The sequence below is a fragment of the Entelurus aequoreus genome, linkage group LG16, assembly GCF_033978785.1.
Source record: "Entelurus aequoreus isolate RoL-2023_Sb linkage group LG16, RoL_Eaeq_v1.1, whole genome shotgun sequence".
Taxonomy (NCBI): domain Eukaryota; kingdom Metazoa; phylum Chordata; class Actinopteri; order Syngnathiformes; family Syngnathidae; genus Entelurus; species Entelurus aequoreus.
The window spans coordinates 1,661,215-1,685,270 of record NC_084746.1 but is presented as its reverse complement, the minus strand read 5'-3'; the positions used below and the strand labels follow the sequence as shown (position 1 = coordinate 1,685,270).

At 40.1% G+C, this 24,056-nt stretch overlaps 1 protein-coding gene across 4 annotated transcripts in view; it reads right to left on the bottom strand.

The window, feature by feature from the left end:
* The window catches only part of atp6v1h (ATPase H+ transporting V1 subunit H), a 53,657-nt gene extending 29,601 nt beyond the window's left edge, over window positions 1-24,056 (bottom strand). For all 4 annotated transcript variants that reach the window (XM_062023748.1, XM_062023747.1, XM_062023751.1 and 1 more), the window contains exons 1-6: window positions 23,941-24,056; window positions 23,367-23,542; window positions 11,517-11,616; window positions 11,353-11,442; window positions 6,027-6,140; window positions 5,520-5,624 (exon numbers count right to left, since the gene is read on the bottom strand). In XM_062023748.1, coding sequence (XP_061879732.1) covers window positions 5,520-5,624; window positions 6,027-6,140; window positions 11,353-11,442; window positions 11,517-11,616; window positions 23,367-23,470 — 513 coding nt within the window. In that variant the 5' untranslated portion in view covers window positions 23,471-23,542; window positions 23,941-24,056. The remainder of the gene's footprint in view (window positions 1-5,519; window positions 5,625-6,026; window positions 6,141-11,352; window positions 11,443-11,516; window positions 11,617-23,366; window positions 23,543-23,940) is intronic.

The following is a 24,056-nucleotide window of genomic DNA, read 5'->3' as shown; positions in this document are numbered from 1 at the left end:
AGGTACCATGTCCGGTACTTTTTTGGCACTGATTGAATCTCGCCGGTCCAACCGGGCACCGATTCCCGTAAAATCCAACGGTGCCATGTTACAGTACCTGAGTAGCATGTGACGTAACGCCCAGTTCTTCGCACTTTGGCACTTGGCGATCACTCTAGCAGCACTGAGAGCGAACTCAGCCAAACTACGTCGAGGAAATGTTGCAATTTTCCATGCCAACAAAGAGATGGACTCATAAAACGCTTTAAAATAAGTAAACTAAGGTTGCACTTTTTCGAAAATGCGCTAGCTTGATGCTAATATGCATTGGCTTTGTTATTGACGAGCTGCTAATTACCATTAGCGATTTTACATGGCCATTTCAACACCAAGTTTGTTAATGAAAACTACAATCAAGATGCACGTTACAATCAAACAGCTGGTGCATAATAAGTGTATTACTTACAGTGTTGTAATAATAAAACAAGATATAACAACTGGACAGCAGTTATAATCAGGTCATTTTCAAATGTTGCAATAAAAAATTTATTTGTATACCAAATATGATTATTATTTATTAACACATACGTAAGTACTAAAAATCTGTACCGTTGAGTACCGTACCGGGAATTGGTACTGTATCGGTTCAAATGTGAACAGTACCCCTTGCAGCATGCAAAACAAGCACCGAAACAAAATATTTGTCATGTAATTATTGTACATAATATTTTTATGACTGGAAGCCTTTCATATTATGTTCTATGTATAGTGTGACTGAGTTAGTTGTTATTTTAGCTATCAAAACTGGATTTAGGAATGTAAGTTGTATGTAGACCGATGACCTCCTGAATAAACTTAATGAATACGGTGTCATACTTCTTTTATAATTTTGTGTGGTCAGCTAATTATCATAACTCTACTGTCCAGTTTTTATATCTTTGTGTTTTTTAACCTTCTGAGTATCATTCGCAAGTATTTTATAGTAGACTTTGCATGCAGTTGCAATTCGAGGAGGTTAAATTGCAGTAGTGTACAGATTATGGTGTGTTGTCTGGTCAGGAAGTAGTAGTCTTTGCTATTAATTTGAATGTTGAGACCTGCAAAGTCTTTGTACTGTAAGTATTGTCCTTATTACAAACCAGCTGTTTGATTGTAATGTGCATCTTAGTTATGGTTATCGTTACTAACATTTGTTGAAATCGCCATGTAAAATTGATAATGCTAATCAGTATCATGTATTTTGCAAAGCCAATGTAAATTGACATTGAGCCAGTGCATTCTGGAAAAGTGGAGCCTTACTTTACCCGTGAGCGCCTTCTATCAGGCACACTTGCTTTGTTGGCATTGAAAGAGTTATAACATTTCCAAGAGACAGTTTGGCGGAGTCTGCTCTGAGTAGGGATGTACACAGACTATCAGTATTTTTAGGTACCGGTTCCTAATTGGGTCAGACCAAGCAGACCATGAAAATACTGGACTAATGATACTGCTATCTGTACTTTTCTTTTTATCCAGCTGACTGTCGTAATTATGACACGCGCGCTGTGTCATATTTATTCAGGTGAAGCAGCAAGTAATTAAAAATAAATGGCAGAACAGCCAATCGAGTTGACCTTTTACCGCGCCACTTTCAGTTATACAGTACGTCGGAGTAAAGAGAATCATAAAATCAGGTCTCTTGTCGCCGCCTGGCATCACTCCACTGCGCCGCATATGCGTGGCCTCAGAACACACCTTGCTTAACTGCACACCCAACCAATAGACTGATTGTATTGATTTGTATGATGTTGATATGATATAAATTATATGATATACAGTACCATGTAAAAGGTCTGTGCTCTGCCTACATATATGTGAAGTATATTTAGTGAAGTATATTTATATAGCGCTTTTCTCTAGTGACTCAAAGCGCTTTACATAGTGAAACCCAATATCTAAGTTACATTTAAACCAGTGTGGGTGGCACTGGGAGCAGGTGGGTAAAGTGTCTTGCCCAAGGACACAACGGCAGTGACTAGGATGGCGGAAGCGGGGATCGAACCTGCAACCCTCAAGTTGCTGGCACGGCCGCTCTACCAATCGAGCTATACCGCCCCAATATATATTATTTTCAGCTGAGTGTTGGGCTGGACGATTATGGCACAAATAATATTCCCGATTATTTTTGATTGATATTGTAATCATGATTAATTACACGGTTATTCATTATTTGAAAACATGAGTATTTATTGCACTATCAAAACTCAACTTTAAATATAGTTTTAAAAAACCTGTATTTAAATTAGTAACAAATAAACCACAACAAGTAAAATAATAGTAATCACAATAAATTTAAATAACAATAGCAATATAAAACAATAAAACTCAGTTTTTCCTTTTTGATTTTAATTCAGTTTTTTACAGTTTACTCTTATTTTACTACTATAGAGTGTCTGCTTAATGTGTGAAATTAAATGTAATAAAATGTTTGTTAATTAAATGAATTAAAATCCTCACATTTATCGGTACAACACATCTTAGGTCAAAGCATACATTGTGTAAATGTATTAATAAGTGTTTTAAGTACATTATGCTTGTGTGTGGTACTTTTTTGAAACCTTTATTTTGTTACCGCAGTCAGACCGGAAGCATAAGTAGACAAGATGTGTTGTGGGTGTATGGATCGTTCTTGCTGGCTTTACTTTGTAGTTTAGCCGCTGCTTCAGGTGACCGTCTCAACATTATTTAGATCAGCACGGGGCAGAGTATGTCAGGGATGAATGAGCGGTATCGGACATATTAGTTTCCCGAACAAATGTTTCTTCTTCTCACAGTGACAACATTTCACTTACATTTAAGTCAATTTCCCTGATATTCTTTGTTTAACTGCAGATTTTATTTTATTGGCATATTACGTGACACTGTCCGTGGTTACGTCAACGCGGAAATCAAATATGCCTTACTTTTTTATTGAGTTTAGTGATTATTGATCAGGCATACTAGCGCTGTATCAAATAAAAAGTAGCAAACATGGTGACATTCCAAACTTGTAGTAGACACACTCTTTTTTAAATTTTTTACTCAGTCGCTCCTCATCCGTTTCACCGTCACAAGCTCCGGAATTTGCATGCACGTTGCGTGGCCCATTAATCGTTTTTAGTCGATTATTATGTTGTGATAATCGTGAGAAGTCATAATCGAAATTAAAATGTGATTAGTTGTCCAACCCTAGGCCCTAGGTCGGGGTCGGCAACCCGCGGCTCTACAGCCGCATGCGGCTCTTTAGCGCCGCCCTAGTGGCTCTCTGGAGATTTTTCAAAAATGTATGAAGAATGGAAAAAGATGAGGGGGAAAAAAAATCTATTTTTTTGTTTTAGTATGGTTTCTGTAGGAGGACAAACATGACACAAACCTCCCTAATTGTTATAAATCACAATGTTTATATTAAACATGCTTCACTGATTCGAGTATTTGGCGAGCGCCGTTTTGTCCTACTAATTTTGGCCGTCCTTGAACTCACCGTATAGTTTGTTTACATGTATAACTTTCTCCGACTTTCTAGGACGTGTTTTATGCCACTTCTTTTTCTGTCTCATTTTGTCCACCACACTTTTAACGTTGTACATGAGTGCACAAAGGTGAGTTTTGTTGATGTTATTGACTTGTGTGGAGTGCTAATAGACATATTTGGTCACTGCATGACTGCAAGCTAATCGATGCTAACATGCTATTTAGGCTAGCGATATGTACATATTGCATCATTATGCCTCATTTGTAGGTATATTTGAGGTTATTTAGTTTCCTTTAAGTCCTCTTAATTAAATGTATATCTCATGACACATGTAATATGGCTTTTAATTTTTTGCGGCTCCAGACAGATTTGTTTTTGTAATTTTGGTCCAATATGGCTCTTTCAACATTTTGGGTTGCCGTCCCCTGCCCTAGGTGAGTGTTATTGTAAGGAATATAAACACAGTGTTTACAAAATGATGACATAACTGCATTGCACCTTGCACTGCAAACATATTTGACTTGTTTAAGACTTAAAAAGCAGGAATTGATAAAAGACTTCCCTGCTGTGAGATGTTACATCATGCTAACCTCTTGTGCCAATACAAATTATAATAAAGATGCTTTTTTTTTTTACATCTTTATTTACACCAATTACATATAGTACTGATAAGAGTACCGAAAAATATGGGTATTGATAAGGAATATCAACAAGGGTAATATATTGATAAAATCCTAACAATATACATTCCTAGCCCTGAGTACTGCTTGAGTGGTTCTTTTCCTGCCAAGTATTTGTGCTGGTCTTAAGTCTATAAGCGGACGTGATGTCACGGGGAACAAAGCTATCGAAATAGCATTGCTTCTCTTCTCTTCCTCCATGTGTGTCTGCATTTTCAAACTGTATTACTTGAACATAATGGCTATTTGGAGGTTTGTCCAGTGATCTAGAATCCTCCATGTCCCAATTGTGATTCATCAAAAACCTGATCATTTCCCCTACCTCTATTCTGCTCGTCTGCGTCATGAAGCAGAATGAGTCAATAATGCCAGACAAGGACATTAAAAAAATATCTAAACGGGGGACATTTATACATGAAAGAATAAATGGAGAAGCTGCTGAGGGTCTGTTTGGCGAAGAAGCAGCTAGAAGGAGATACTGTGGAAGTCCACTCTCCAAGGTAAATGTATATTATTATTACATTACTTCATAAAAGTACTGTACTTGTTTATACTACATTCTATTGCAGGCATGGGAAATTATTTTGACTCGGGGACCACATTGGTCAGTAAAAATGTACACACACACACACACGCACATATAATAATAATCATACAATATCACTTTACTGCAGAACAGAACTTTGTTGTAGAAATCTGCTTCCGTGTCTGTCCCTGACACCCACGTATCAGGCTGGCTACTGTAAACAAACCCCGCCCACTCTGCTTCATGACTCTGCTTGGAGGTGCTGTGACGTAGATTATTGTAATAACCCGTATCTCACTCAGAAGCGCAGATTCCAACCATTGGAATACTCTCTGTAGTTCATGACTTACAATCATTTGAAAAATGCAATGCACATCGTATTGGCGGCTCCAGTTTTGATGGTGAAGGTTTGAAAAAACACTTTGGAGACGTCTGGCGGGCCAGGCTGGAAAGCTTAACGGGCGGCATACCGCCCCTGGGTGGTAATTTGCTCATGCCTGTTCTATTGTATTGTTTTTTTAATACAATATTTATTGTCTAAAATATATATTTTTTGAATGCATGTTATTAAAATTTAAATGATGCTGTTTTTGGGGAGACAAAGCATTGATTAAATTAGTTTTAATTAATTTCAAAGGACAACGCTGTTTCGCAATACAATTTTTTAAAAGTACAAGATGTGTCACAATTAAACTCGTTTTACCAATGAAACACGTATCCTGAGGTAACATTATTTGTATCTGTCCATCTAACAAGATGAATTGAAGCCTTTTCAAAGATGTGAAGCATCCTTGGAAACCCTGTCCCTAAAACTGAGCAATTACCAACAGCAAGACTGACGTACCTGTGAACTCAGCTGGCTTTTGATCCAGTTAAAGTAGTAGTTGAGATCACTTCCCTCCATCAGGTCGCGACCCCAAGCAGCCAATTTGGCAATGATCCTCGCCGCCTGAGGATGGAAGAAATGTCAGATTCAGGAGAGAAGATATTAAGTAAACAGCAGTAGAAATAATTTGATGTTTATGTGCTTAATTACCAGAAATTAACTAACATATGTAATGATTGAGGTCAGTTTAATTTCCACTAAAGTAATCATTAATTGAACTACTGTATGTATCGTTAGATGGTTGCCATGGAAACATCTCAACATTAACTGCTTGTTTTTGACGAGAAGGTGAGTGAGATGTTTAGTGAGGAATTATTGATGGCTTGCTATGAATAGATACAAACATGAAAGGTTCACCGGGTTGCATTTTCCAGAGGGAAAAAAGGTTAATTTGGAGCAAATTGCTGTCTGCTCTTCTTCAAGAGGGTGTTATTTCCATGTTTTATTTGCCATTCAAAAACGCACCATGTGGACGGTGAAGAGGTCCTGGCGGTTCAGCATGGGAAGAAAGTAGGACCAGGCTGTGTTCTTGGTCTTTTTGGCGTAGTCAAAAAAGATATTCACCCGCTGATGATTCTCCTGTGAAACATTGAAACATTTCCCTTATTGTACAAGTACACCACACTGTATGAAAAACTGATGGCAAGGGAGCACAAATAATTATCTGGCCAATATTAGAATTAAGACGTCATACTGATAATAAGTCCAATAACATGAAAATTAGCCTCGGGGGGGAAAAAAATGCTCATTTTAGGTGAGATTGCATGTATTGTGCTGTAAGTGCACTGCAAAAACTGAAATCTAAGTAAGATGAAATATGTCAAATAAGGGTGATATTTGCTTATTTTCTGTCTGATAAGATCATTCTTCTCACTAAGCAGATTTTATGTTAGAGTGTTTTACTTGTTTTAAGTGTTTTGGTGCTTTGTGAACCCGTTCTCAAACAATGGCAATAAAACTATTCTGATTCTGATTCTGAAATGATCTCAGTAAGATATTACAGCTTGTTGCTGAGATTTGATGAGCTATATTGAGTAAAACATGCTTGAAACTAGAATATCAACTGTTGCAAAGCTGTGTCATCAACACTCACAAGTAGAAAACTACTTTTTTAAAGTCATCATTTCTTATTTCAAGCATGTAAAAAAAAAAAAAAAATCATGACTTTGACACAAATGTGTTTCATAATTAAAACAGATGACAGCCAAATGGACTTTGCTGTTTTATTTTCAATGAAACAATAGAAAACACGTACTCATATAGTAGTACAGTTGGCACAGTACAGTAAACTGACAGTTAATATTTAAACATTTAACATGTGACATTTCTAACCATTTTGAACAGAAATAGTTCATGCACATTCAGATGAATTCTTCAAAATTACATTAAAAATGTTTGGCCGGGGGCCGGGCTGTATATATGCGCACTTGGCGCGATGATGTCATGTTATCCATGGAAAAATGCATTTTTAGACAATATGATTTGCCTGAGCGGCTAGGAGACCCCGAGAGTAACAAGCGCTTGCCTTGTTGAATTTCCATTAAGAACAATTAATTAGTTTTTAGTATAAGTAAATGTAATGCCGAGCGCATATCATTATGTCAAGATAATGGCACTTACTTCATTTAAGAATATTTTTCAACATATTGAGCAAAAAGGTCTTTTTTTTCTACCAAGAAAAGTGCACTTGTTATTAGTGAGAATATACTTATTTTAGGGTATTTTTGGGTTCATTGAAGTTAGCTAATTTTACTTGTTTTGGAAAGTCTTGACAAGCCACATTTTCCTGTTCTATTGGCAGATAATTTTGCTTAGTTCAAATAAAATACTCCTAATTTTTGTATTTTTTTTCTTCTTGTTTTTGAACACTGACTTTTTGCAGTGTGGGTCAGGGTGGGCAAATCAAGCGCTCAGTTTCGCCGACTGGCCTTGCTGTAAACTCCTCTAAATCTTTGTAAATGGATGGGACTTTGTTTGCTGTTTCAGAGGAAGACTCCTGCTTTCTGCACCAAATGTTTTGCAAACATTCCGTGAGGAGGGAAAGAAAACACAGCTTCAACACATCAAACCTTATCAGTCACTTGACATGCCAGCATGGTTACAACGGTATTTGAAACACCGACAAAGTCGCTTGCTGCTGAAGGAGCTGCCCCAAAGCCAGTCGCAAAGAAAGGTGTAAACAAACAACACTCAAATCTTCATTTGAGTGTTGAAGGCAAGTTGTTTTACGATATATATCGATAATGTTTTATCACCCAGCTCTAGTGTGACGTCACATAAACTGGACGTGGAACACTTGTTTTGCTTTTATCATTAAAAAAACCCACTCTAAAACTTTACAAATTAAACAGGAAAAAGATAAACATACTTAAACACTCAAACATTAATATGGTTCTTAAGAAGTAAGAACAATCTTAGGGCACTAAATAATTCGAACTGATTCCTATTCCAGTTGAACTCAAAGATCTAAAACGTTTATTATTGACACAAAAGACCTATTCTTCTCAAATATTGTTCACAAATCTGTCTAATTCAGTGTTAGTGAGCACATCTTTGCCAAGATAATACATCCCACCTCACAGTTGTGGCATATCAAGATGCTACACAATTCCTGGAAGCTGAAAACTGGGATGTGTATGTGAATTGTGTATAGATCAGTGGTTCTTAACCTGGGTTGGATGGAACCCTAGAGGTTCGGTGAGTCGGTCTCAGGGGTTCGGCGGAGGTCAAGACACACCCGACTCATTGTGTAAATACAAACTCCTCCCTATCGGCGTATTACGGAAACGACAACAGCAGAGTCAGACTGATTTGCAGGTGTGTCATTTGTTGTGAGTTTATGCACTGTGTTGGTTTTGTTGTTTGAACAAGGTGATGTTCATGCACGCTTCATTCTATGCACCAGTAAAAAAAACATGGTAACACTTTAGTATGGGGAACATATTCACCAATAATTAGTTGCTTATTAACATGCAAATTAGTAACATATTGGCTCTTAACTAGTCATTATTACGTACTTATTAATGCCTTATTCGGCATGGACTTATTATAACCCTAACCCTCTAACTCTGACCCTAACCCATACTTGCCAACCCTCCCGATTTTCCGGGGAGAAACCCAAATTTCAGTGCCCCTCCCGTAAATCTCCCGGGCCAACCATTCTCCCGAAATTCTCCCAATTTCCACCCGGACAACAATATTGGGGGCACTGCCTTTAGCGTCCTCTACAACCTGTCTTCACGTCCGCTGTTCCTCCAAACAAACGGCGTGCCGGCCTAGTCACAAATATTTGCGGCTTTCACACACACTTAAGTGAATGCAATGCATACTTGGTCAACAGCCATACAGGTCACACTGATCGTGACCGTATAAACAACTTTAACACTGTTACAAATATGCGCCACACTGTGAACCCACACCAAACAAGAATGACAAACACATTTCGGGAGAACATCCGCACCGTAACACAACATAAACACAACAGAAGAAATACCCAGAACCCCTTGCAGCACTAACTCTTCTGGGAAGCTACAATATACACCCCCCGCTACCACCAAACCCCGCCCACCTCAACCCCCCCACACCTCCATCCCCCGAATTCGGAGGTCTCAAGGTTGGCAAGTATGCCTTGACCCTAACCAAATAACTCTAAATTAAGTCTTTGTTACTTAGAATATGTTCGCCATACTAAAGTGTTACCAAAAACATATAACTTTGTCTTGAAATTGAAAAAAAAACATTTTATTTTTCACTAAAGAAGGGTTGGGTGAATGCGCATATGACACTGGTGGGATTCGGTACCTCCAACAAGGTTAAGAACCACTGCTGTAGATCCTTGCAACTTGTACGTTGTCATGCTGCAGGATGAGGTAATGGTCTCGGGTGAATGGCACAACAATGGGCCTCAAGATCTCGTCATGGTATCGCTGTGCATTCAAAACACTATCAATAAAATGCACTTGTGTTCGTTGTCGATACCATAGCCCCGCCCCCACCATGGGCCTCTCGATTCACAACGTTGACATCTGCAAATTGCTCTCCCACATGACGCCACACACACTGTCATCAGCCCTGAACAGTTAAAGCTGGGATTCATCTGCAGTCCCATCCAAGGTTTCTCTTTGTTCCCATTGGGTCGAGTTTTTTCTTGCCCTGATGTGGGCATGCCGTCGTGGCGTGTGCAGCCCTTTCAGACAAAACTTTGGTTGATTGATTGATTGAACCAGCCAGGTGTCAAGTTTAAAGTCACGTGACACGGGCCTTGCAAAACAGCATAAAAAAGCAGTTAACTGGGCAACGTGGGCATAATGTAAAATAATTAAGACTTTAACGCGGCCTGCTGGATATTTTCAAACTATAGAAATTATTCCAATGGTTAAAGTCTGAACTTTTGAGTGACATACAAAGCACTGCATCATGCAGACGAGGCAGGAACAGAGTGGGTGGGGCTTGTTTACAGAGCAAAAGCCTGATAGTGAGTGTCAGCACACTTCTGAAGAAGAGTGACATTATATCAAATATGTGGAGGTTTTTTACCCTTTGCGTTTATGTTTCGCTGTATTTGTTGTATCTTTATTGCTCTGGCTCAAAAATTATGTCAAGGATGTGGTCTGCAGGAGCGCAACGCATATTCTCAATATCCAGTGTATTCTTCAGTTTTTACTGTAAAATCTCACATTTTATATTTTATGTACATTCTAACTGTCATATATATCAGTAAAATAATTAAAGTTAATTCCGTTTTTTACTGAAAAAGACACTCAAATGTACATGAAAACACAGCTTTTACAATATTAACTATGAACAATAAAACACTGAATATTTAAATGACATGAATGTTGCTCCTCTACTGCAGACCACCTCCTTGATCAACATCTTCTATAAACAAGCAAGAGCAACTAAGAGGTAAGAAACACGGCAAAAAATAAAGGCAAAAGGATAAAAAAACATCCACTTACTCGATATAATATCACTGTTCCTCTGCTCACTGTCGTGTGTTGTTCATCTATTAATGACCAAACTTTGTCTTGTGAACAACGGGCTTACACTCATTGGTATTGTTGCTTTTAGCTTGTTCCTGTCAATGGCATGTCGGATTTGTTTTAGTTTTTAAGCCGGCTGTCCTGACGCAACCCTCAGATTTGTCTAGGCTTGGAGACTGGACATCTCCAAAGGCTTAGAGTTGAGGCTTTGGACAGGAATCAAAACGGTGCCGTCTGCAACTTCCATCCATCCATCCATCCATTTTCTACCGCTTGTCCCTTTTGGGGTCGCGGAGGGTGCTGGAGCCTATCTCAGCTGCATTCGGGCGGAAGGCAGGGTACACCCTGGACAAGTCGCCACCTCATCACAGGGCCAACACAGATAGACAGACAACATTCACACACAGGGACCATTTAGTGTTGCCAATCAACCTATCCCCAGGTGCATGTCTTTGGAAGTGGGAGGAGCCTATCCCCAGGTGCATGTCTTTGGAGGTGGGAGGGACCTATCCCCAGGTGCATGTCTTTGGAGGTGGGAGGAAGCCGGAGTACCCGGAGGGAACCCACGCAGTCACGGGGAGAACATGCAAACTCCACACAGAAAGATCCCGAGCCCGGGATTGAACTCAGGACTACTCAAGACCTTCGTATTGTGAGGTACATGCACTAACCCCTGTTCCACCGTGCTGCCCCCGTCTGCAACTTGTCATGGCCAATTATTGCCTGCTTGTAATCGTGTGGTTCAGGTAAATCAACTATAATTACAACGTTTACAGTATTGTCTAAATAAGTGTGTTGAGGCACAGTACCTGCAGAGTGTCATCAATGAGAGTCAGGATGTACTGGACAGTCTGCTCCTTAGAGATGTGAGCCATCAGGTTGAGAAAGGTCTTTGCACACTGAAAATAAGTACATACAATTAAATACAAACTCCTAAAAGTCATGAATGGATGAGTCTACTATCGGAAAATACCTGATGGCCTTCATTGGTCAGGATGACTTGTTTCTCCTCAGAGTTGGCCACCTCAAACTTCTTGATGAACTCACAGTCCTCTGCAGAGATCATCTGACTCCTAAAAACAAACAAACATTAAAGTAATTTGGGTTAAATCTGGCAGCAGTGGACCAAAAACAAAGCATACAAAAAGCAGCTTTACATTTGTCCTTTCCTCAGCAGACACCGGCATGGACTGGTTATCAGTTTGAAGGTGTACCGCGGTGTAAAAAAGTTGAAACTGTACAATATTTCCAAACATTTTCGTCCATCTAAAACAGACCGATAGAAATGATTTTCAATGGTTGGAATCTGCGCTTTTGAGTGATTAACAGGTTATTATGGTAATCTACGTCACAGCATCTCCTGGCAGACCAGGCACCAAGCAGTGTGGGCGGGGTTTGTTTCCAGAGCAGCCAGCCTGAAACGCGGGTGTCCGGAACAGACGTGGAAACAAATTGTAACAACAATGTTCTGCAGAAAAGTGATATTATATCAGATTGTAGGTGTTGTTTACCCTTTGCATTCATATTTTGCCGTGTTTGTTGCATTTTTGTTGACATTTTCTTGGTTGTAAAAGATAATGATCGGGGAGGTGGTCTGAGAAGTAAAAGAAGAGTGACTTTCATATGTTGTTCATAATCAGTGTTTCATCGATTTTAATTAATATTGTAAATCTCACATTCTTTATTTTCATGTACATTCTGGGTGTCTCATTCAGTACAAAAATGTCAAATTCCATCCCGCTTTTTGAGGTGGTCTGTCATAACGTTTTTAGCATTCAACCAGACATTATTGTGAGTTTTTGTATAAATGTTCCTGAAAAAGGGACCCAAGCATGCATACTGTACAGCACATATGCATATATGTGTGTGTATACACGAACATACATACATATATACAGTACATAAATATAAATATATATATACAACTTACATACAGTACAGGCCACACGTTTGGACACACCTTCTGATTGAATGCGCTTTCTTTATTTTCATGACTATTTACAATGTAGATTGTCACTAAAGGCATCAAAACTATGAATGAACACATGTGGAGTTATGTACTTAACAAAAAATGAAAAAAAAATTAAAACATGTTTTATATTCTGGTTTCTTCAAAATAGCCACCCTTTGCTCTGATTACTAGCTTTGCACACCCTTGGCATTCTCTCCATGAGCTTCAAGCACACCTGTGAAGTGAAAACCATTTCAGGTGACTACCTCTTGAAGCTCATGGAGAGAATGCCAAGAGTAAGATATACGTTGACGGCTATCTATTTTGCTACTAATCATATTAGCTTGTCCCGCAACTCAGTGTGGCATTTAGGCAAGAGGAACAGCGAGTACCTACGGCTGAGGAGAGCGTTCAACAAATGTTGTCTAGATCATATTTGAATTGATATTTCATTTTAAAAAATGCGGAAGTGGTATTTTGACGCAAAAATGAACGTTTAAAAACGCAGATTTCTGTGCTTTCATGGAAATTTCACATGCCTGATAAACGGTTTGACTTCAAATTTGTGGGACTTATGCAGATCCCAAATACAAAAACACAGGTAGCAATAGATAGGAAAAGTTGCTTTTGCATAATATGTCTCCTTAAAGCTGAATTAAAAAGCAGATTAGAGCTACTGAATATGTTTATGCTTCATAATCTGATTAGAAGTCTAATTGTTAAGATAATCGATGTCTAATCAACTATCAAAATAGTCGTTAGGTGCAGCCCTAATGTGGGGCGTATCTTATATGGTTGGACTAGAAAGAGGGCGAGTTATGATTACAGCTTGTTCGGACATTAGCGACCTCTTGGCGGGCACAAATCCGCTCCTAACTGCACTTTGATGACAGCTGCAACCTTCTAAAACATAATCAGAACGCATCTTAAGGGTAAAAAAAAGTCTACATATTCAGGTAAATTGTAGTATTAATTGTGTCATTATAACTAATGCAATCACCCATCCTGCAATTATCTAATGGCAGAGAAATTCTACTAAAACAACAATGAAGGAGTGAAGAGACGAGTAAACATGATATAAATATGCAGCATGGCATGCATGGCACCAATTGCTTCGTCTTCAATCAAGTCTTGCACCGGTCAAAATAGGAAATCCAGAACTGCCCCTCAAAGTGAGCAACATCTTTTCGCAATAAAATGCCGCAGTTGCAACAGATATAGTGAAAGTACTGTTGAATTCAGCCATTCTATTCTGGAGGACAGATGGAAAGCTCTTTTGGGCTGCATGTGGCCGGCGGGCTGCCACTTGCCGCTGATATAAAGCCTCAACATGTCTAGTTTTCACAGCGTAGGTTTGGGTGTGTGATGCTAGCATGTTCCTGTTAATTGCATTTAACACTTGTCGTGGAAATACCACAAGTTGCAGCGGGGCATTGCAACACAGGGATGGAGGAGTGCTTGTGCATCTCATTGAATTACGTAGACTTTACATAAACAGTGTTGGCGTTAACGCACTTTGTGTGTCTTTTTACTAGCGGTGTAACGTTACGTGTATTTGTATTGAACCGTTTCGTACGGGGGTTTTGGTTCGGTTCGGAGGTGTACCGAACGAGTTTCCACACGGACATATTAAGTAGCGTACCGCACGTTGTGTAAACAATGCACACCAAGGCACAACACACGACATGCTAGCAGCGACCGGGCTACTACAACATATAAAAGTCAGAACTGGAAGACCCTCCTGCCTCGTTAAGATCTCCCGTTTGGGAACATTTTGGCTGCGCGGTGCGAAACAACAATGGAGGACGGAGGTTTGCCGACATTGTTCAGCAGCTGCTTCTGACAACACGTCAAACATGCTAACCCATTTGAAGCGTCATCACTGCATTCAAGCATCCTCTCCTCGGCGAGTCAGGCAGGGCTAAAGCAATAACAAATGTTTTTATTGCAGCAGATTTAAGACCATATTGCATTAAAAACTAGATTTTGACCCACTTCTATGGTGGAAGAACAATGAGCCTATATATCCTCTTACTGCCAAGTTAGCCAGGCTGGGGGGGGAGAAAAGTTCATCTGAGTTGACTTGAAACTGTTTAATGTTGCACTTTTTATATGTAGAAGAAAAGTTTTGTCATTTTATTTAATCTGAGCAACAACTTGAGGCAGTTTAATGTTGATTAACGTGGACCCCGACTTAAACAAGTTGAAAAACTGATTGGGGTGTTACCATTTAGTGGTCAATTGTACGGAATATGTACTGTACTGTGCAATCTACTAATAAAAGTCTCAATCAATCAATCAATCAAAAAAAGCACTTTATATGTAGAAAGGTTTTGTTAAGAAACCATTCTGAGCCTTATCTTATTTAGTTTTTATTTGATATATGTTGACCACATTAACCCTGGCAATGGACCCTGTGTGTATATGTATGTTATGCCATTGTTTACAAATCTGGTAAATAAATAACCAAAAAATGTATATTTTGTTGTTTTCTTACTGTACCAAAAATGAACCGAACCGTGACCTCTAAACCGAGGTACGTACCGAACCCAAATTTTTGTGTACCGTTACACCCTTACTTTTTACACATTGAAATCAGAAAGGACGCAATTTTTTAAATGTTTTATCGATTATCACTTTCTGCCGGTGTTTTGTTTTGTTTATATTTGCCGGGTCAAATGATTCATTATTGATTGACTTCAAAGCAATGCATTTTCCGGTACTATTTCTTACATTTTGATACACTCAAAATTTTATCGATCACAAATACTGCATTTCCGGTATTAGGACTCCCGCGTTTTATTGTTTTGGTCATGGCGAGCAATAAACCCAACAAGCGAAGCTTCAATGAAGACTGGCTTCAGGAGCCACTTTTCAGCAAACGGCTCACTTATGACGATGGAAAGATGTTTTGCACGCCATGTAAACGGGCTAAGAAAAATAACACCTTTACGACCGGGTGCACTGATTTAATCCCCCGATTCCTATTTTCAACAGTCCGCTCATTTGAGCAGGAAAACGCTGAACACCAGCCCGGCATCTTTGTTTTCTACCTGTCAACTGTCAGTTTAGGCTGCTCGCCGGCTCCTCATCACCACTTCAAGATGGCGGCTCAATTTATCACATCACAGCAGCCAATGCTGCGTCTACTTATAAGAGGTCTATGGTTAAGAGTGAGTAATTCGGTGCAGCCCCTTTACGTGACCGTCAGGAGATTTACCCAAAGGTGGGAGTTTGGTGTGACCGCCTTTTTGAGTCTCTTTGATGTAAGCAGTCATTCAGTCTCGTCTTTGATGGAATAAACGGCGCACACGTTTCTGTGTGTCAAAAGATACTTCAAGTTGTCTCTTTTTTGCGTTACAAGCGCAAAAGGCTACAGTTAAAAATGTGCAGAAAACAGGAAGCCCCACTCAAGATTGTGACTCAGATTGTCTTTGCTAAAGTCAGTGTTTTTCAACCTTTTTTGAGCCAAGGCACATTTTTTTTCATTGAAAAAATGCGGAGGCACACCACCAGCAGAAATCATTAAAAAATGAAACTCAGCAGCAGATATTGACAATAAAAAGTCGTTGTCGCAATTGTTGGATATGACTTTAAATCAGTGGTCCCCAACCACAGGTCCGGGGACCGGTACCGGTCCGTGATGCATTTGTTACCGGGCCGCAGAGAAACATTAATTTATTTATAAACTACCACATTTTCTTTCAATTAACTTTCGCCTGTCCCACTAAACCCACCAATACGATGGTTAATAGATGTACAGGTATATTACAACTCCTTTGTTAGAGTACATGGGACAATGCACATTAATGAACATACAACATGTTAACAGTGTTTCCCACACATTCATTTTTTTGTGGCGGCCCGCCACAAAAGAATTACGTCCGCCACAAATAAAATAAAATATATATATATTTTTTTGTCCTGTCCAGCTTCTCAGGCAAATCATATAGTTGATGTAGATGCCCATATAGGCTGTTCAGATTTACTTTACAAAAGAAAAGTGTAGGATTCTTCTCTTGTTGCCTTATTTGTATTTGACCACTACTGTTTTCTGTTTATTTGTTACAGACTGTGGCAGGACACCTCTGCCTCTGTTTCACTTTATGTTGCTGGTAAATAATATGCTTGTAGTAGTAGGCTAAAGTTAAATTATTTAGTATGCACTAATTAAAGGGGCAGAGCTTTAAGAGACATTTTAGCTTTTATAAGATATATTTTTTGTAAGAACCACAATTAATAAATATATTTCAGTGAATAACTCATTGTTCAAATCTGTATATAAATATGTACATTAAGTGTTGTAATTATATTGTAAAATGGATGGATGGATGGATGGATGGATGCACGTTTAAAACAAAACTGTTATTATTAATTAGTAAGTATACATTTTTTGAGCCTTTTTAGAGAAAATCTTATCATTGTAGTAAATTATGCAAATTACTCGATGATGTCATGTGACCACGCCCATAGCCACGCCCCCACCGCCACAGGTATCTTGGCAGTTTATGGGAAACCCTGATGTTAATGTACCAGATTGTAGCAAAAGGCACATTTTTTTTGCTTTTTTTATGTGCCATACGTAGAAAGCCGGTCCGTGAAAATAATGCATACATTAAACCGGTCCCTGGTGGAAAAAAGGTTGAGGAACGCTGCTTTAAAGCATAACCAAGCATGCATCTATATAGCTCTTGTCTCAAAGTAGGTGTACTGTCACCACCTGTCACATCACACCCTGACTTATTTGGACTTTTGTGCTGTTTTCCTGTGTGTAGTGTTTTACTTCTTGTCTTGCGCTCCTATTTTGGTGGCTTTTTCTCTTTTTTTGGTATTTTCCCGTAGCAGTTTCATAATGGATTAGATTTATATAGCGCTTTTCTAGACACTCAAAGTGCTTCGCAGAGAAGTGAGAACCCATCATTCATTCACACCTGCTGGTGGTAAGCTACTTTCGTAGCCACAGCTGCCCTGGTGTAGACTGACGGAAGCGTGGCTGCCAGTTCGCGCCTACGGCCCCTCCGACCACCACCCATCATTCATCAACCAGTGTGAGCGGCACCGGGGGAAAGGGTGAAGTGTCCTGCCCAAGGACACAACGGCAGCGATTTGGATGGTAAGAGGCGGGAAGCGAACCTGCAACCCCCAGGTTTCTGGCACAGCTGCTCTACACACTATGTCAGACCTGGGCAAATGAAGGCCCGGGGGCCACATGCGGCCCGTTCAGATTTTCAATCTGGCCCGCAGGACATTCCCAAATAATTTTTTTAGATGTTTAAGATCGAAAGTTTAGCTGCCATTATGATGTGCACTCATGTTTTCTAATGACCGTAAGTCTTGTGCTATACTAAGTATTTCAATGGTTGGAATCTGCGCTTATGGATGATATGCTAGTTACTATGGTCACCTAATTAGGTTCTATGGTCATCTAATTAATTACTATGGTCATCTATGTCACAGCAGCTCAGACGAGGCACCAAGCAGTGTGGGCGGGAAGCGTTTCCACAGACGCGGAAGGAGATTTTCACGACAAAGTTCTAAAGCTTAGTGATATATCAGATTGTAGGTGGGTTTATTTTGTACCCTTCGCCTTCATATTTCACTGTTTGTTGCATTTTTGTTGCGTTTCACTTGATTGTAAAATATGTCGATCGAAAGGGGGTGTGACATTCATATTTTGTCAATATTCAGATATTTATCGTTCATAGAAAAATGTAAAATTCCATTACGTTTCTTAAGGTGGTTTGTCATAATGTTTTTAGCATTCAATCAGACATTATTGTGAGGTTTTGTATTAGTGTTCCTAAAAATAGATATACCGGCCCCCAGACACATTTTTTTCTCTAAATGTGGCCCCCCGAGTAGGTTTGGCTGTTATCATCAGTCATCAACAATTGAGAACAGAGAAATGGATATTGAAACAATGTAGGTCTGACTTGGTAGGATATGTACAACAAGTAGTGGACATAGAGAGAGGGATCAGAGAGTATAAGAAAAAGTATCTACATTTGATTATTTACATTTCATTATTAACAATCCGGGAGGGTGTTAGTTTAGGGTTGAAGTTGCCTGGAGGTGTACTTTTATTGCGGTTTTGAAGGAGGATAGAGAGTAAGTCTTTGCTGTCATCCAGCATTCTGTTTTTTGTTGACTTTGTAGCCAGTTCAGTTTTAGTTTTGTTCTGCATAGCCTTCCCTAAACTTCAACGCCTTTTCTTAGGGACACTCATCTTTTGTTTATTTTTGGTTTAAGCCATACTTGCCAACCTTGAGACCTCCGATACCGCGAGGTGGTGGGTGGGGGGCGTGGTCTGGGGCGTGGTTGGGGGCGTGGTTAAGTGGGGAATATATTTAAGCTAGAATTCACCAACTCAAGTATTTCATATATATATATATATATATATATATATATATATATATATATATATACATATATATACATATGTATATATATATATATATATATATATATATATATATACATATATATATATATGTATATATATATATATATATATATATATATATATATGTATATATATATATATATATATATATATATATATATATGTATATATATATATATATATATATATATATGTATATATATATATATATGTATATATATATATATGTATATGTATGAAATACTTGACTTTCAGTGAATTCTAGCTATATATATATATATATTTATTTTATTATACATATACATAAAAGAAATACTTGAATTTCAGTGTTCCGTAGGCTATCCAGTAGATGGCAGTATTGTCCTGTTTAAGAGTGTCACAACATTGCTGTTTACGGCAGAAGAACTGCTTTACGGTAGACTAAACGTGACTGCTGTTGTTGTGTGTTGTTACCGCGCTGGGAGGACGTTAATGAAACTGCCTAACAATAAACCCACATAGGAAACCAAGAACTCGCCCTCGATCATTCTACAGTTATGAAGTCATTGGGCAGGCAAGCTGTTTATATTGTGGGAAAGCGGACGTGAGAATAGGCTGTCCCCACTCAGGTCCGCATTGAGCTGGAGGGGGCGTGGCCTCCAGCTCCGGCTGAATACCGGGAGTTTGTCGGGAGAAAATTTCTGCCGGGAGGTTGTCGGGAGAGGCGCTGAATACCGGGAGTCTCCTGCTAAAAACGGGAGGGTTGGCAAGTATGGTTTAAGCATTAGATACCTTTTTACCTGCACACTGCCACCTACTGATATGGAAAAGTATAACGTGGTTACTCTGCCGAGCTCTAGACAGCACCGACACTCAACAACGGCACATTATTAGCGGGCTATAATTACTGGTTTGCAAAAAATATTTTTAACCCAAATAGGTGAAATTAGATCATCTCCCACGGCACACCAGACTGTATCTTACGGCACAGTGGTTGAAAAACACTGGCTTAAGTGACACAAAGACGCTCAGATCCAGTTAGTCTATGTTTGCACAAGTGGAGGCTCTACTCACTGCAGGTAAAACACTGGCTTAAGTGACACAAAGACACAAAAGGAGGCTCTACTCACTGCAGGTAAAACACTGGCTTAAGTGACACAAAGACACAAATGGAGGCTCTACTCACTGCAGGTAAAACACTGGCTTAAGTGACACAAAGACACAAATGGAGGCTCTACTCACTGCAGGTAAAACACTGGCTTAAGTGACACAAAGACACAAATGGAGGCTCTACTCACTGCAGGTAAAACACTGGCTTAAGTGACACAAAGACACAAATGGAGGCTCTACTCACTGCAGATAAAACACTGGCTTAAGTGACACAAAGACACACATGGAGGCTCTACTCACTGCAGGTAAAACACTGGCTTAAGTGACACAAAGACACAAATGGAGGCTCTACTCACTGCAGATAAAACACTGGCTTAAGTGACACAAAGACACAAATGGAGGCTCTACTCACTGCAGGTAAAACACTGGCTTAAGTGACACAAAGACACAAATGGAGGCTCTACTCACTGCAGGTAAAACACTGGCTTAAGTGACACAAAGACACAAATGGAGGCTCTACTCACTGCAGGTAAAACACTGGCTTAAGTGACACAAAGACACAAATGGAGGCTCTACTCACTGCAGGTAAAACACTGGCTTAAGTGACACAAAGACACAAATGGAGGCTCTACTCACTGCAGGTAAAACACTGGCTTAAGTGACACAAAGACACAAGTGGAGGCTCTGCTCACTGCAGGTAAAACACTGGCTTAAGTGACACAAAGACACAAATGGAGGCTCTACTCACTGCAGGTAAAACACTGGCTTAAGTGACACAAAGACACAAGTGGAGGCTCTACTCACTGCAGGTAAAACACTGGCTTAAGTGACACAAAGACACGAATGGAGGCTCTACTCACGGCAGGTAAAACACTGGCTTAAGTGACACAAAGACACTAATGGAGGCTCTACTCACTGCAGGTAAAACAATGGCTTAAGTGACAGAAAGACACAAATGGAGGCTCTACTCACTGCAGGTAAAACACTGGCTTAAGTGACACAAAGACACAAATGGAGGCTCTACTCACTGCAGGTAAAACACTGGCTTAAGTGACACAAAGACACAAATGGAGGCTCTACTCACTGCAGGTAAAACACTGGCTTAAGTGACACAAAGACACAAATGGAGGCTCTACTCACTGCAGGTAAAACACTGGCTTAAGTGACACAAAGACACAAGTGGAGGCTCTACTCACTGCAGGTAAAACACTGGCTTAAGTGACACAAAGACACGAATGGAGGCTCTACTCACTGCAGGTAAAACACTGGCTTAAGTGACACAAAGACACTAATGGAGGCTCTACTCACTGCAGGTAAAACAATGGCTTAAGTGACAGAAAGACACAAATGGAGGCTCTACTCACTGCAGGTAAAACACTGGCTTAAGTGACACAAAGACACAAATGGAGGCTCTACTCACTGCAGGTAAAACACTGGCTTAAGTGACACAAAGACACGAATGGAGGCTCTACTCACTGCAGGTAAAACACTGGCTTAAGTGACACAAAGACACTAATGGAGGCTCTACTCACTGCAGGTAAAACACTGGCTTAAGTGACACAAAGACACAAATGGAGGCTCTACTCACTGCAGATAAAACACTGGCTTAAGTGACACAAAGACACAAATGGAGGCTCTACTCACTGCAGGTAAAACACTGGCTTAAGTGACACAAAGACACAAATGGAGGCTCTACTCACTGCAGGTAAAACACTGGCTTAAGTGACACAAAGACACAAATGGAGGCTCTACTCACTGCAGGTAAAACACTGGCTTAAGTGACACAAAGACACAAATGGAGGCTCTACTCACTGCAGGTAAAACACTGGCTTAAGTGACACAAAGACACAAATGGAGGCTCTACTCACTGCAGGTAAAACACTGGCTTAAGTGACACAAAGACACAAATGGAGGCTCTGCTCACTGCAGGTAAAACACTGGCTTAAGTGACACAAAGACACAAATGGAGGCTCTACTCACTGCAGGTAAAACACTGGCTTAAGTGACACAAAGACACAAGTGGAGGCTCTACTCACTGCAGGTAAAACAATGGCTTAAGTGACACAAAGACACGAATGGAGGCTCTACTCACTGCAGGTAAAACACTGGCTTAAGTGACACAAAGACACTAATGGAGGCTCTACTCACTGCAGGTAAAACAATGGCTTAAGTGACAGAAAGACACAAATGGAGGCTCTACTCACTGCAGGTAAAACACTGGCTTAAGTGACACAAAGACACAAATGGAGGCTCTACTCACTGCAGGTAAAACACTGGCTTAAGTGACACAAAGACACAAATGGAGGCTCTACTCACTGCAGGTAAAACACTGGCTTAAGTGACACAAAGACACAAATGGAGGCTCTACTCACTGCAGGTAAAACACTGGCTTAAGTGACACAAAGACACAAGTGGAGGCTCTACTCACTGCAGGTAAAACACTGGCTTAAGTGACACAAAGACACGAATGGAGGCTCTACTCACTGCAGGTAAAACACTGGCTTAAGTGACACAAAGACACTAATGGAGGCTCTACTCACTGCAGGTAAAACACTGGCTTAAGTGACACAAAGACACAAATGGAGACTCTACTTACTGCAGGTAAAACAATGGCTTAAGTGACAGAAAGACACAAATGGAGGCTCTACTCACTGCAGGTAAAACACTGGCTTAAGTGACACAAAGACACAAATGGAGGCTCTACTCACTGCAGGTAAAACACTGGCTTAAGTGACACAAAGACACGAATGGAGGCTCTACTCACTGCAGGTAAAACACTGGCTTAAGTGACACAAAGACACTAATGGAGGCTCTACTCACTGCAGGTAAAACACTGGCTTAAGTGACACAAAGACACAAGTGGAGGCTCTACTCACTGCAGGTAAAACACTGGCTTAAGTGACACAAAGACACGAATGGAGGCTCTACTCACTGCAGGTAAAACACTGGCTTAAGTGACACAAAGACACAAATGGAGGCTCTACTCACTGCCGGTAAAACACTGGCTTAAGTGACACAAAGACACAAGTGGAGGCTCTACTCACTGCAGGTAAAACACTGGCTTAAGTGACACAAAGACACGAATGGAGGCTCTACTCACTGCAGGTAAAACACTGGCTTAAGTGACACAAAGACACGAATGGAGGCTCTACTCACTGCAGGTAAAACACTGGCTTAAGTGACACAAAGACACAAGTGGAGGCTCTACTCACTGCAGGTAAAACACTGGCTTAAGTGACACAAAGACACAAGTGGAGGCTCTACTCACTGCAGGTAAAACACTGGCTTAAGTGACACAAAGACACAAGTGGAGGCTCTACTCACTGCAGGTAAAACACTGGCTTAAGTGACACAAAGACACAAATGGAGGCTCTACTCACTGCAGGTAAGACTGCCAGTTGACCAGGTTAGCTCGAACCTCCGCCGCCTTGGCAGCGATGATGTTGGTGGGGACAGCAGCGTCCACAGCCCCGCGGATATCCATCTTCAATGATGCTGGAGGCTCTTATTGCTGGTAGACGACGTGAGGCAGGACACCAGGGGAAGGATAGATGTTCTGCAAAAGAAAGCGACATGAAGCTGAATTGTTATCAACAGTGGCGGACGGAAGCCGAAGAGGCGCTAAATCAAGCTAGTAGCGAGGAGCTAGCATATGTCACAACATACGTCTGACGGTCCTTTCCTCCTGTATTTATGTACTAATATGCCTTGATAGCAGATAAAGAACATAAAAACGTTAATAAAGCTCGTTAATAAAATATTTTAACAAATTATTCCACATAGGATAGTCATGTTCGTGTATCGTGCTAGTATCGTGCGTTTCCCTTTCAACAATATATTTTATAATTTTTTCAGCAAAACGTCATTCAATGACACGAATTGTAACACAATGTGAACACAAAAATGTTGCATTTCTACTTAAAATGCGATTACAGAAGAGGTTGAATCACTCACCCACGTAGTAGTGAACGCACTTGCCGTCAGCTGACTGCGGTGACGTCACGCGGGGTCATGTGACAGGCAGTCACGTGCCTCTACCCGGAAATAAACAATTGTTTCGTGCTCTTTTT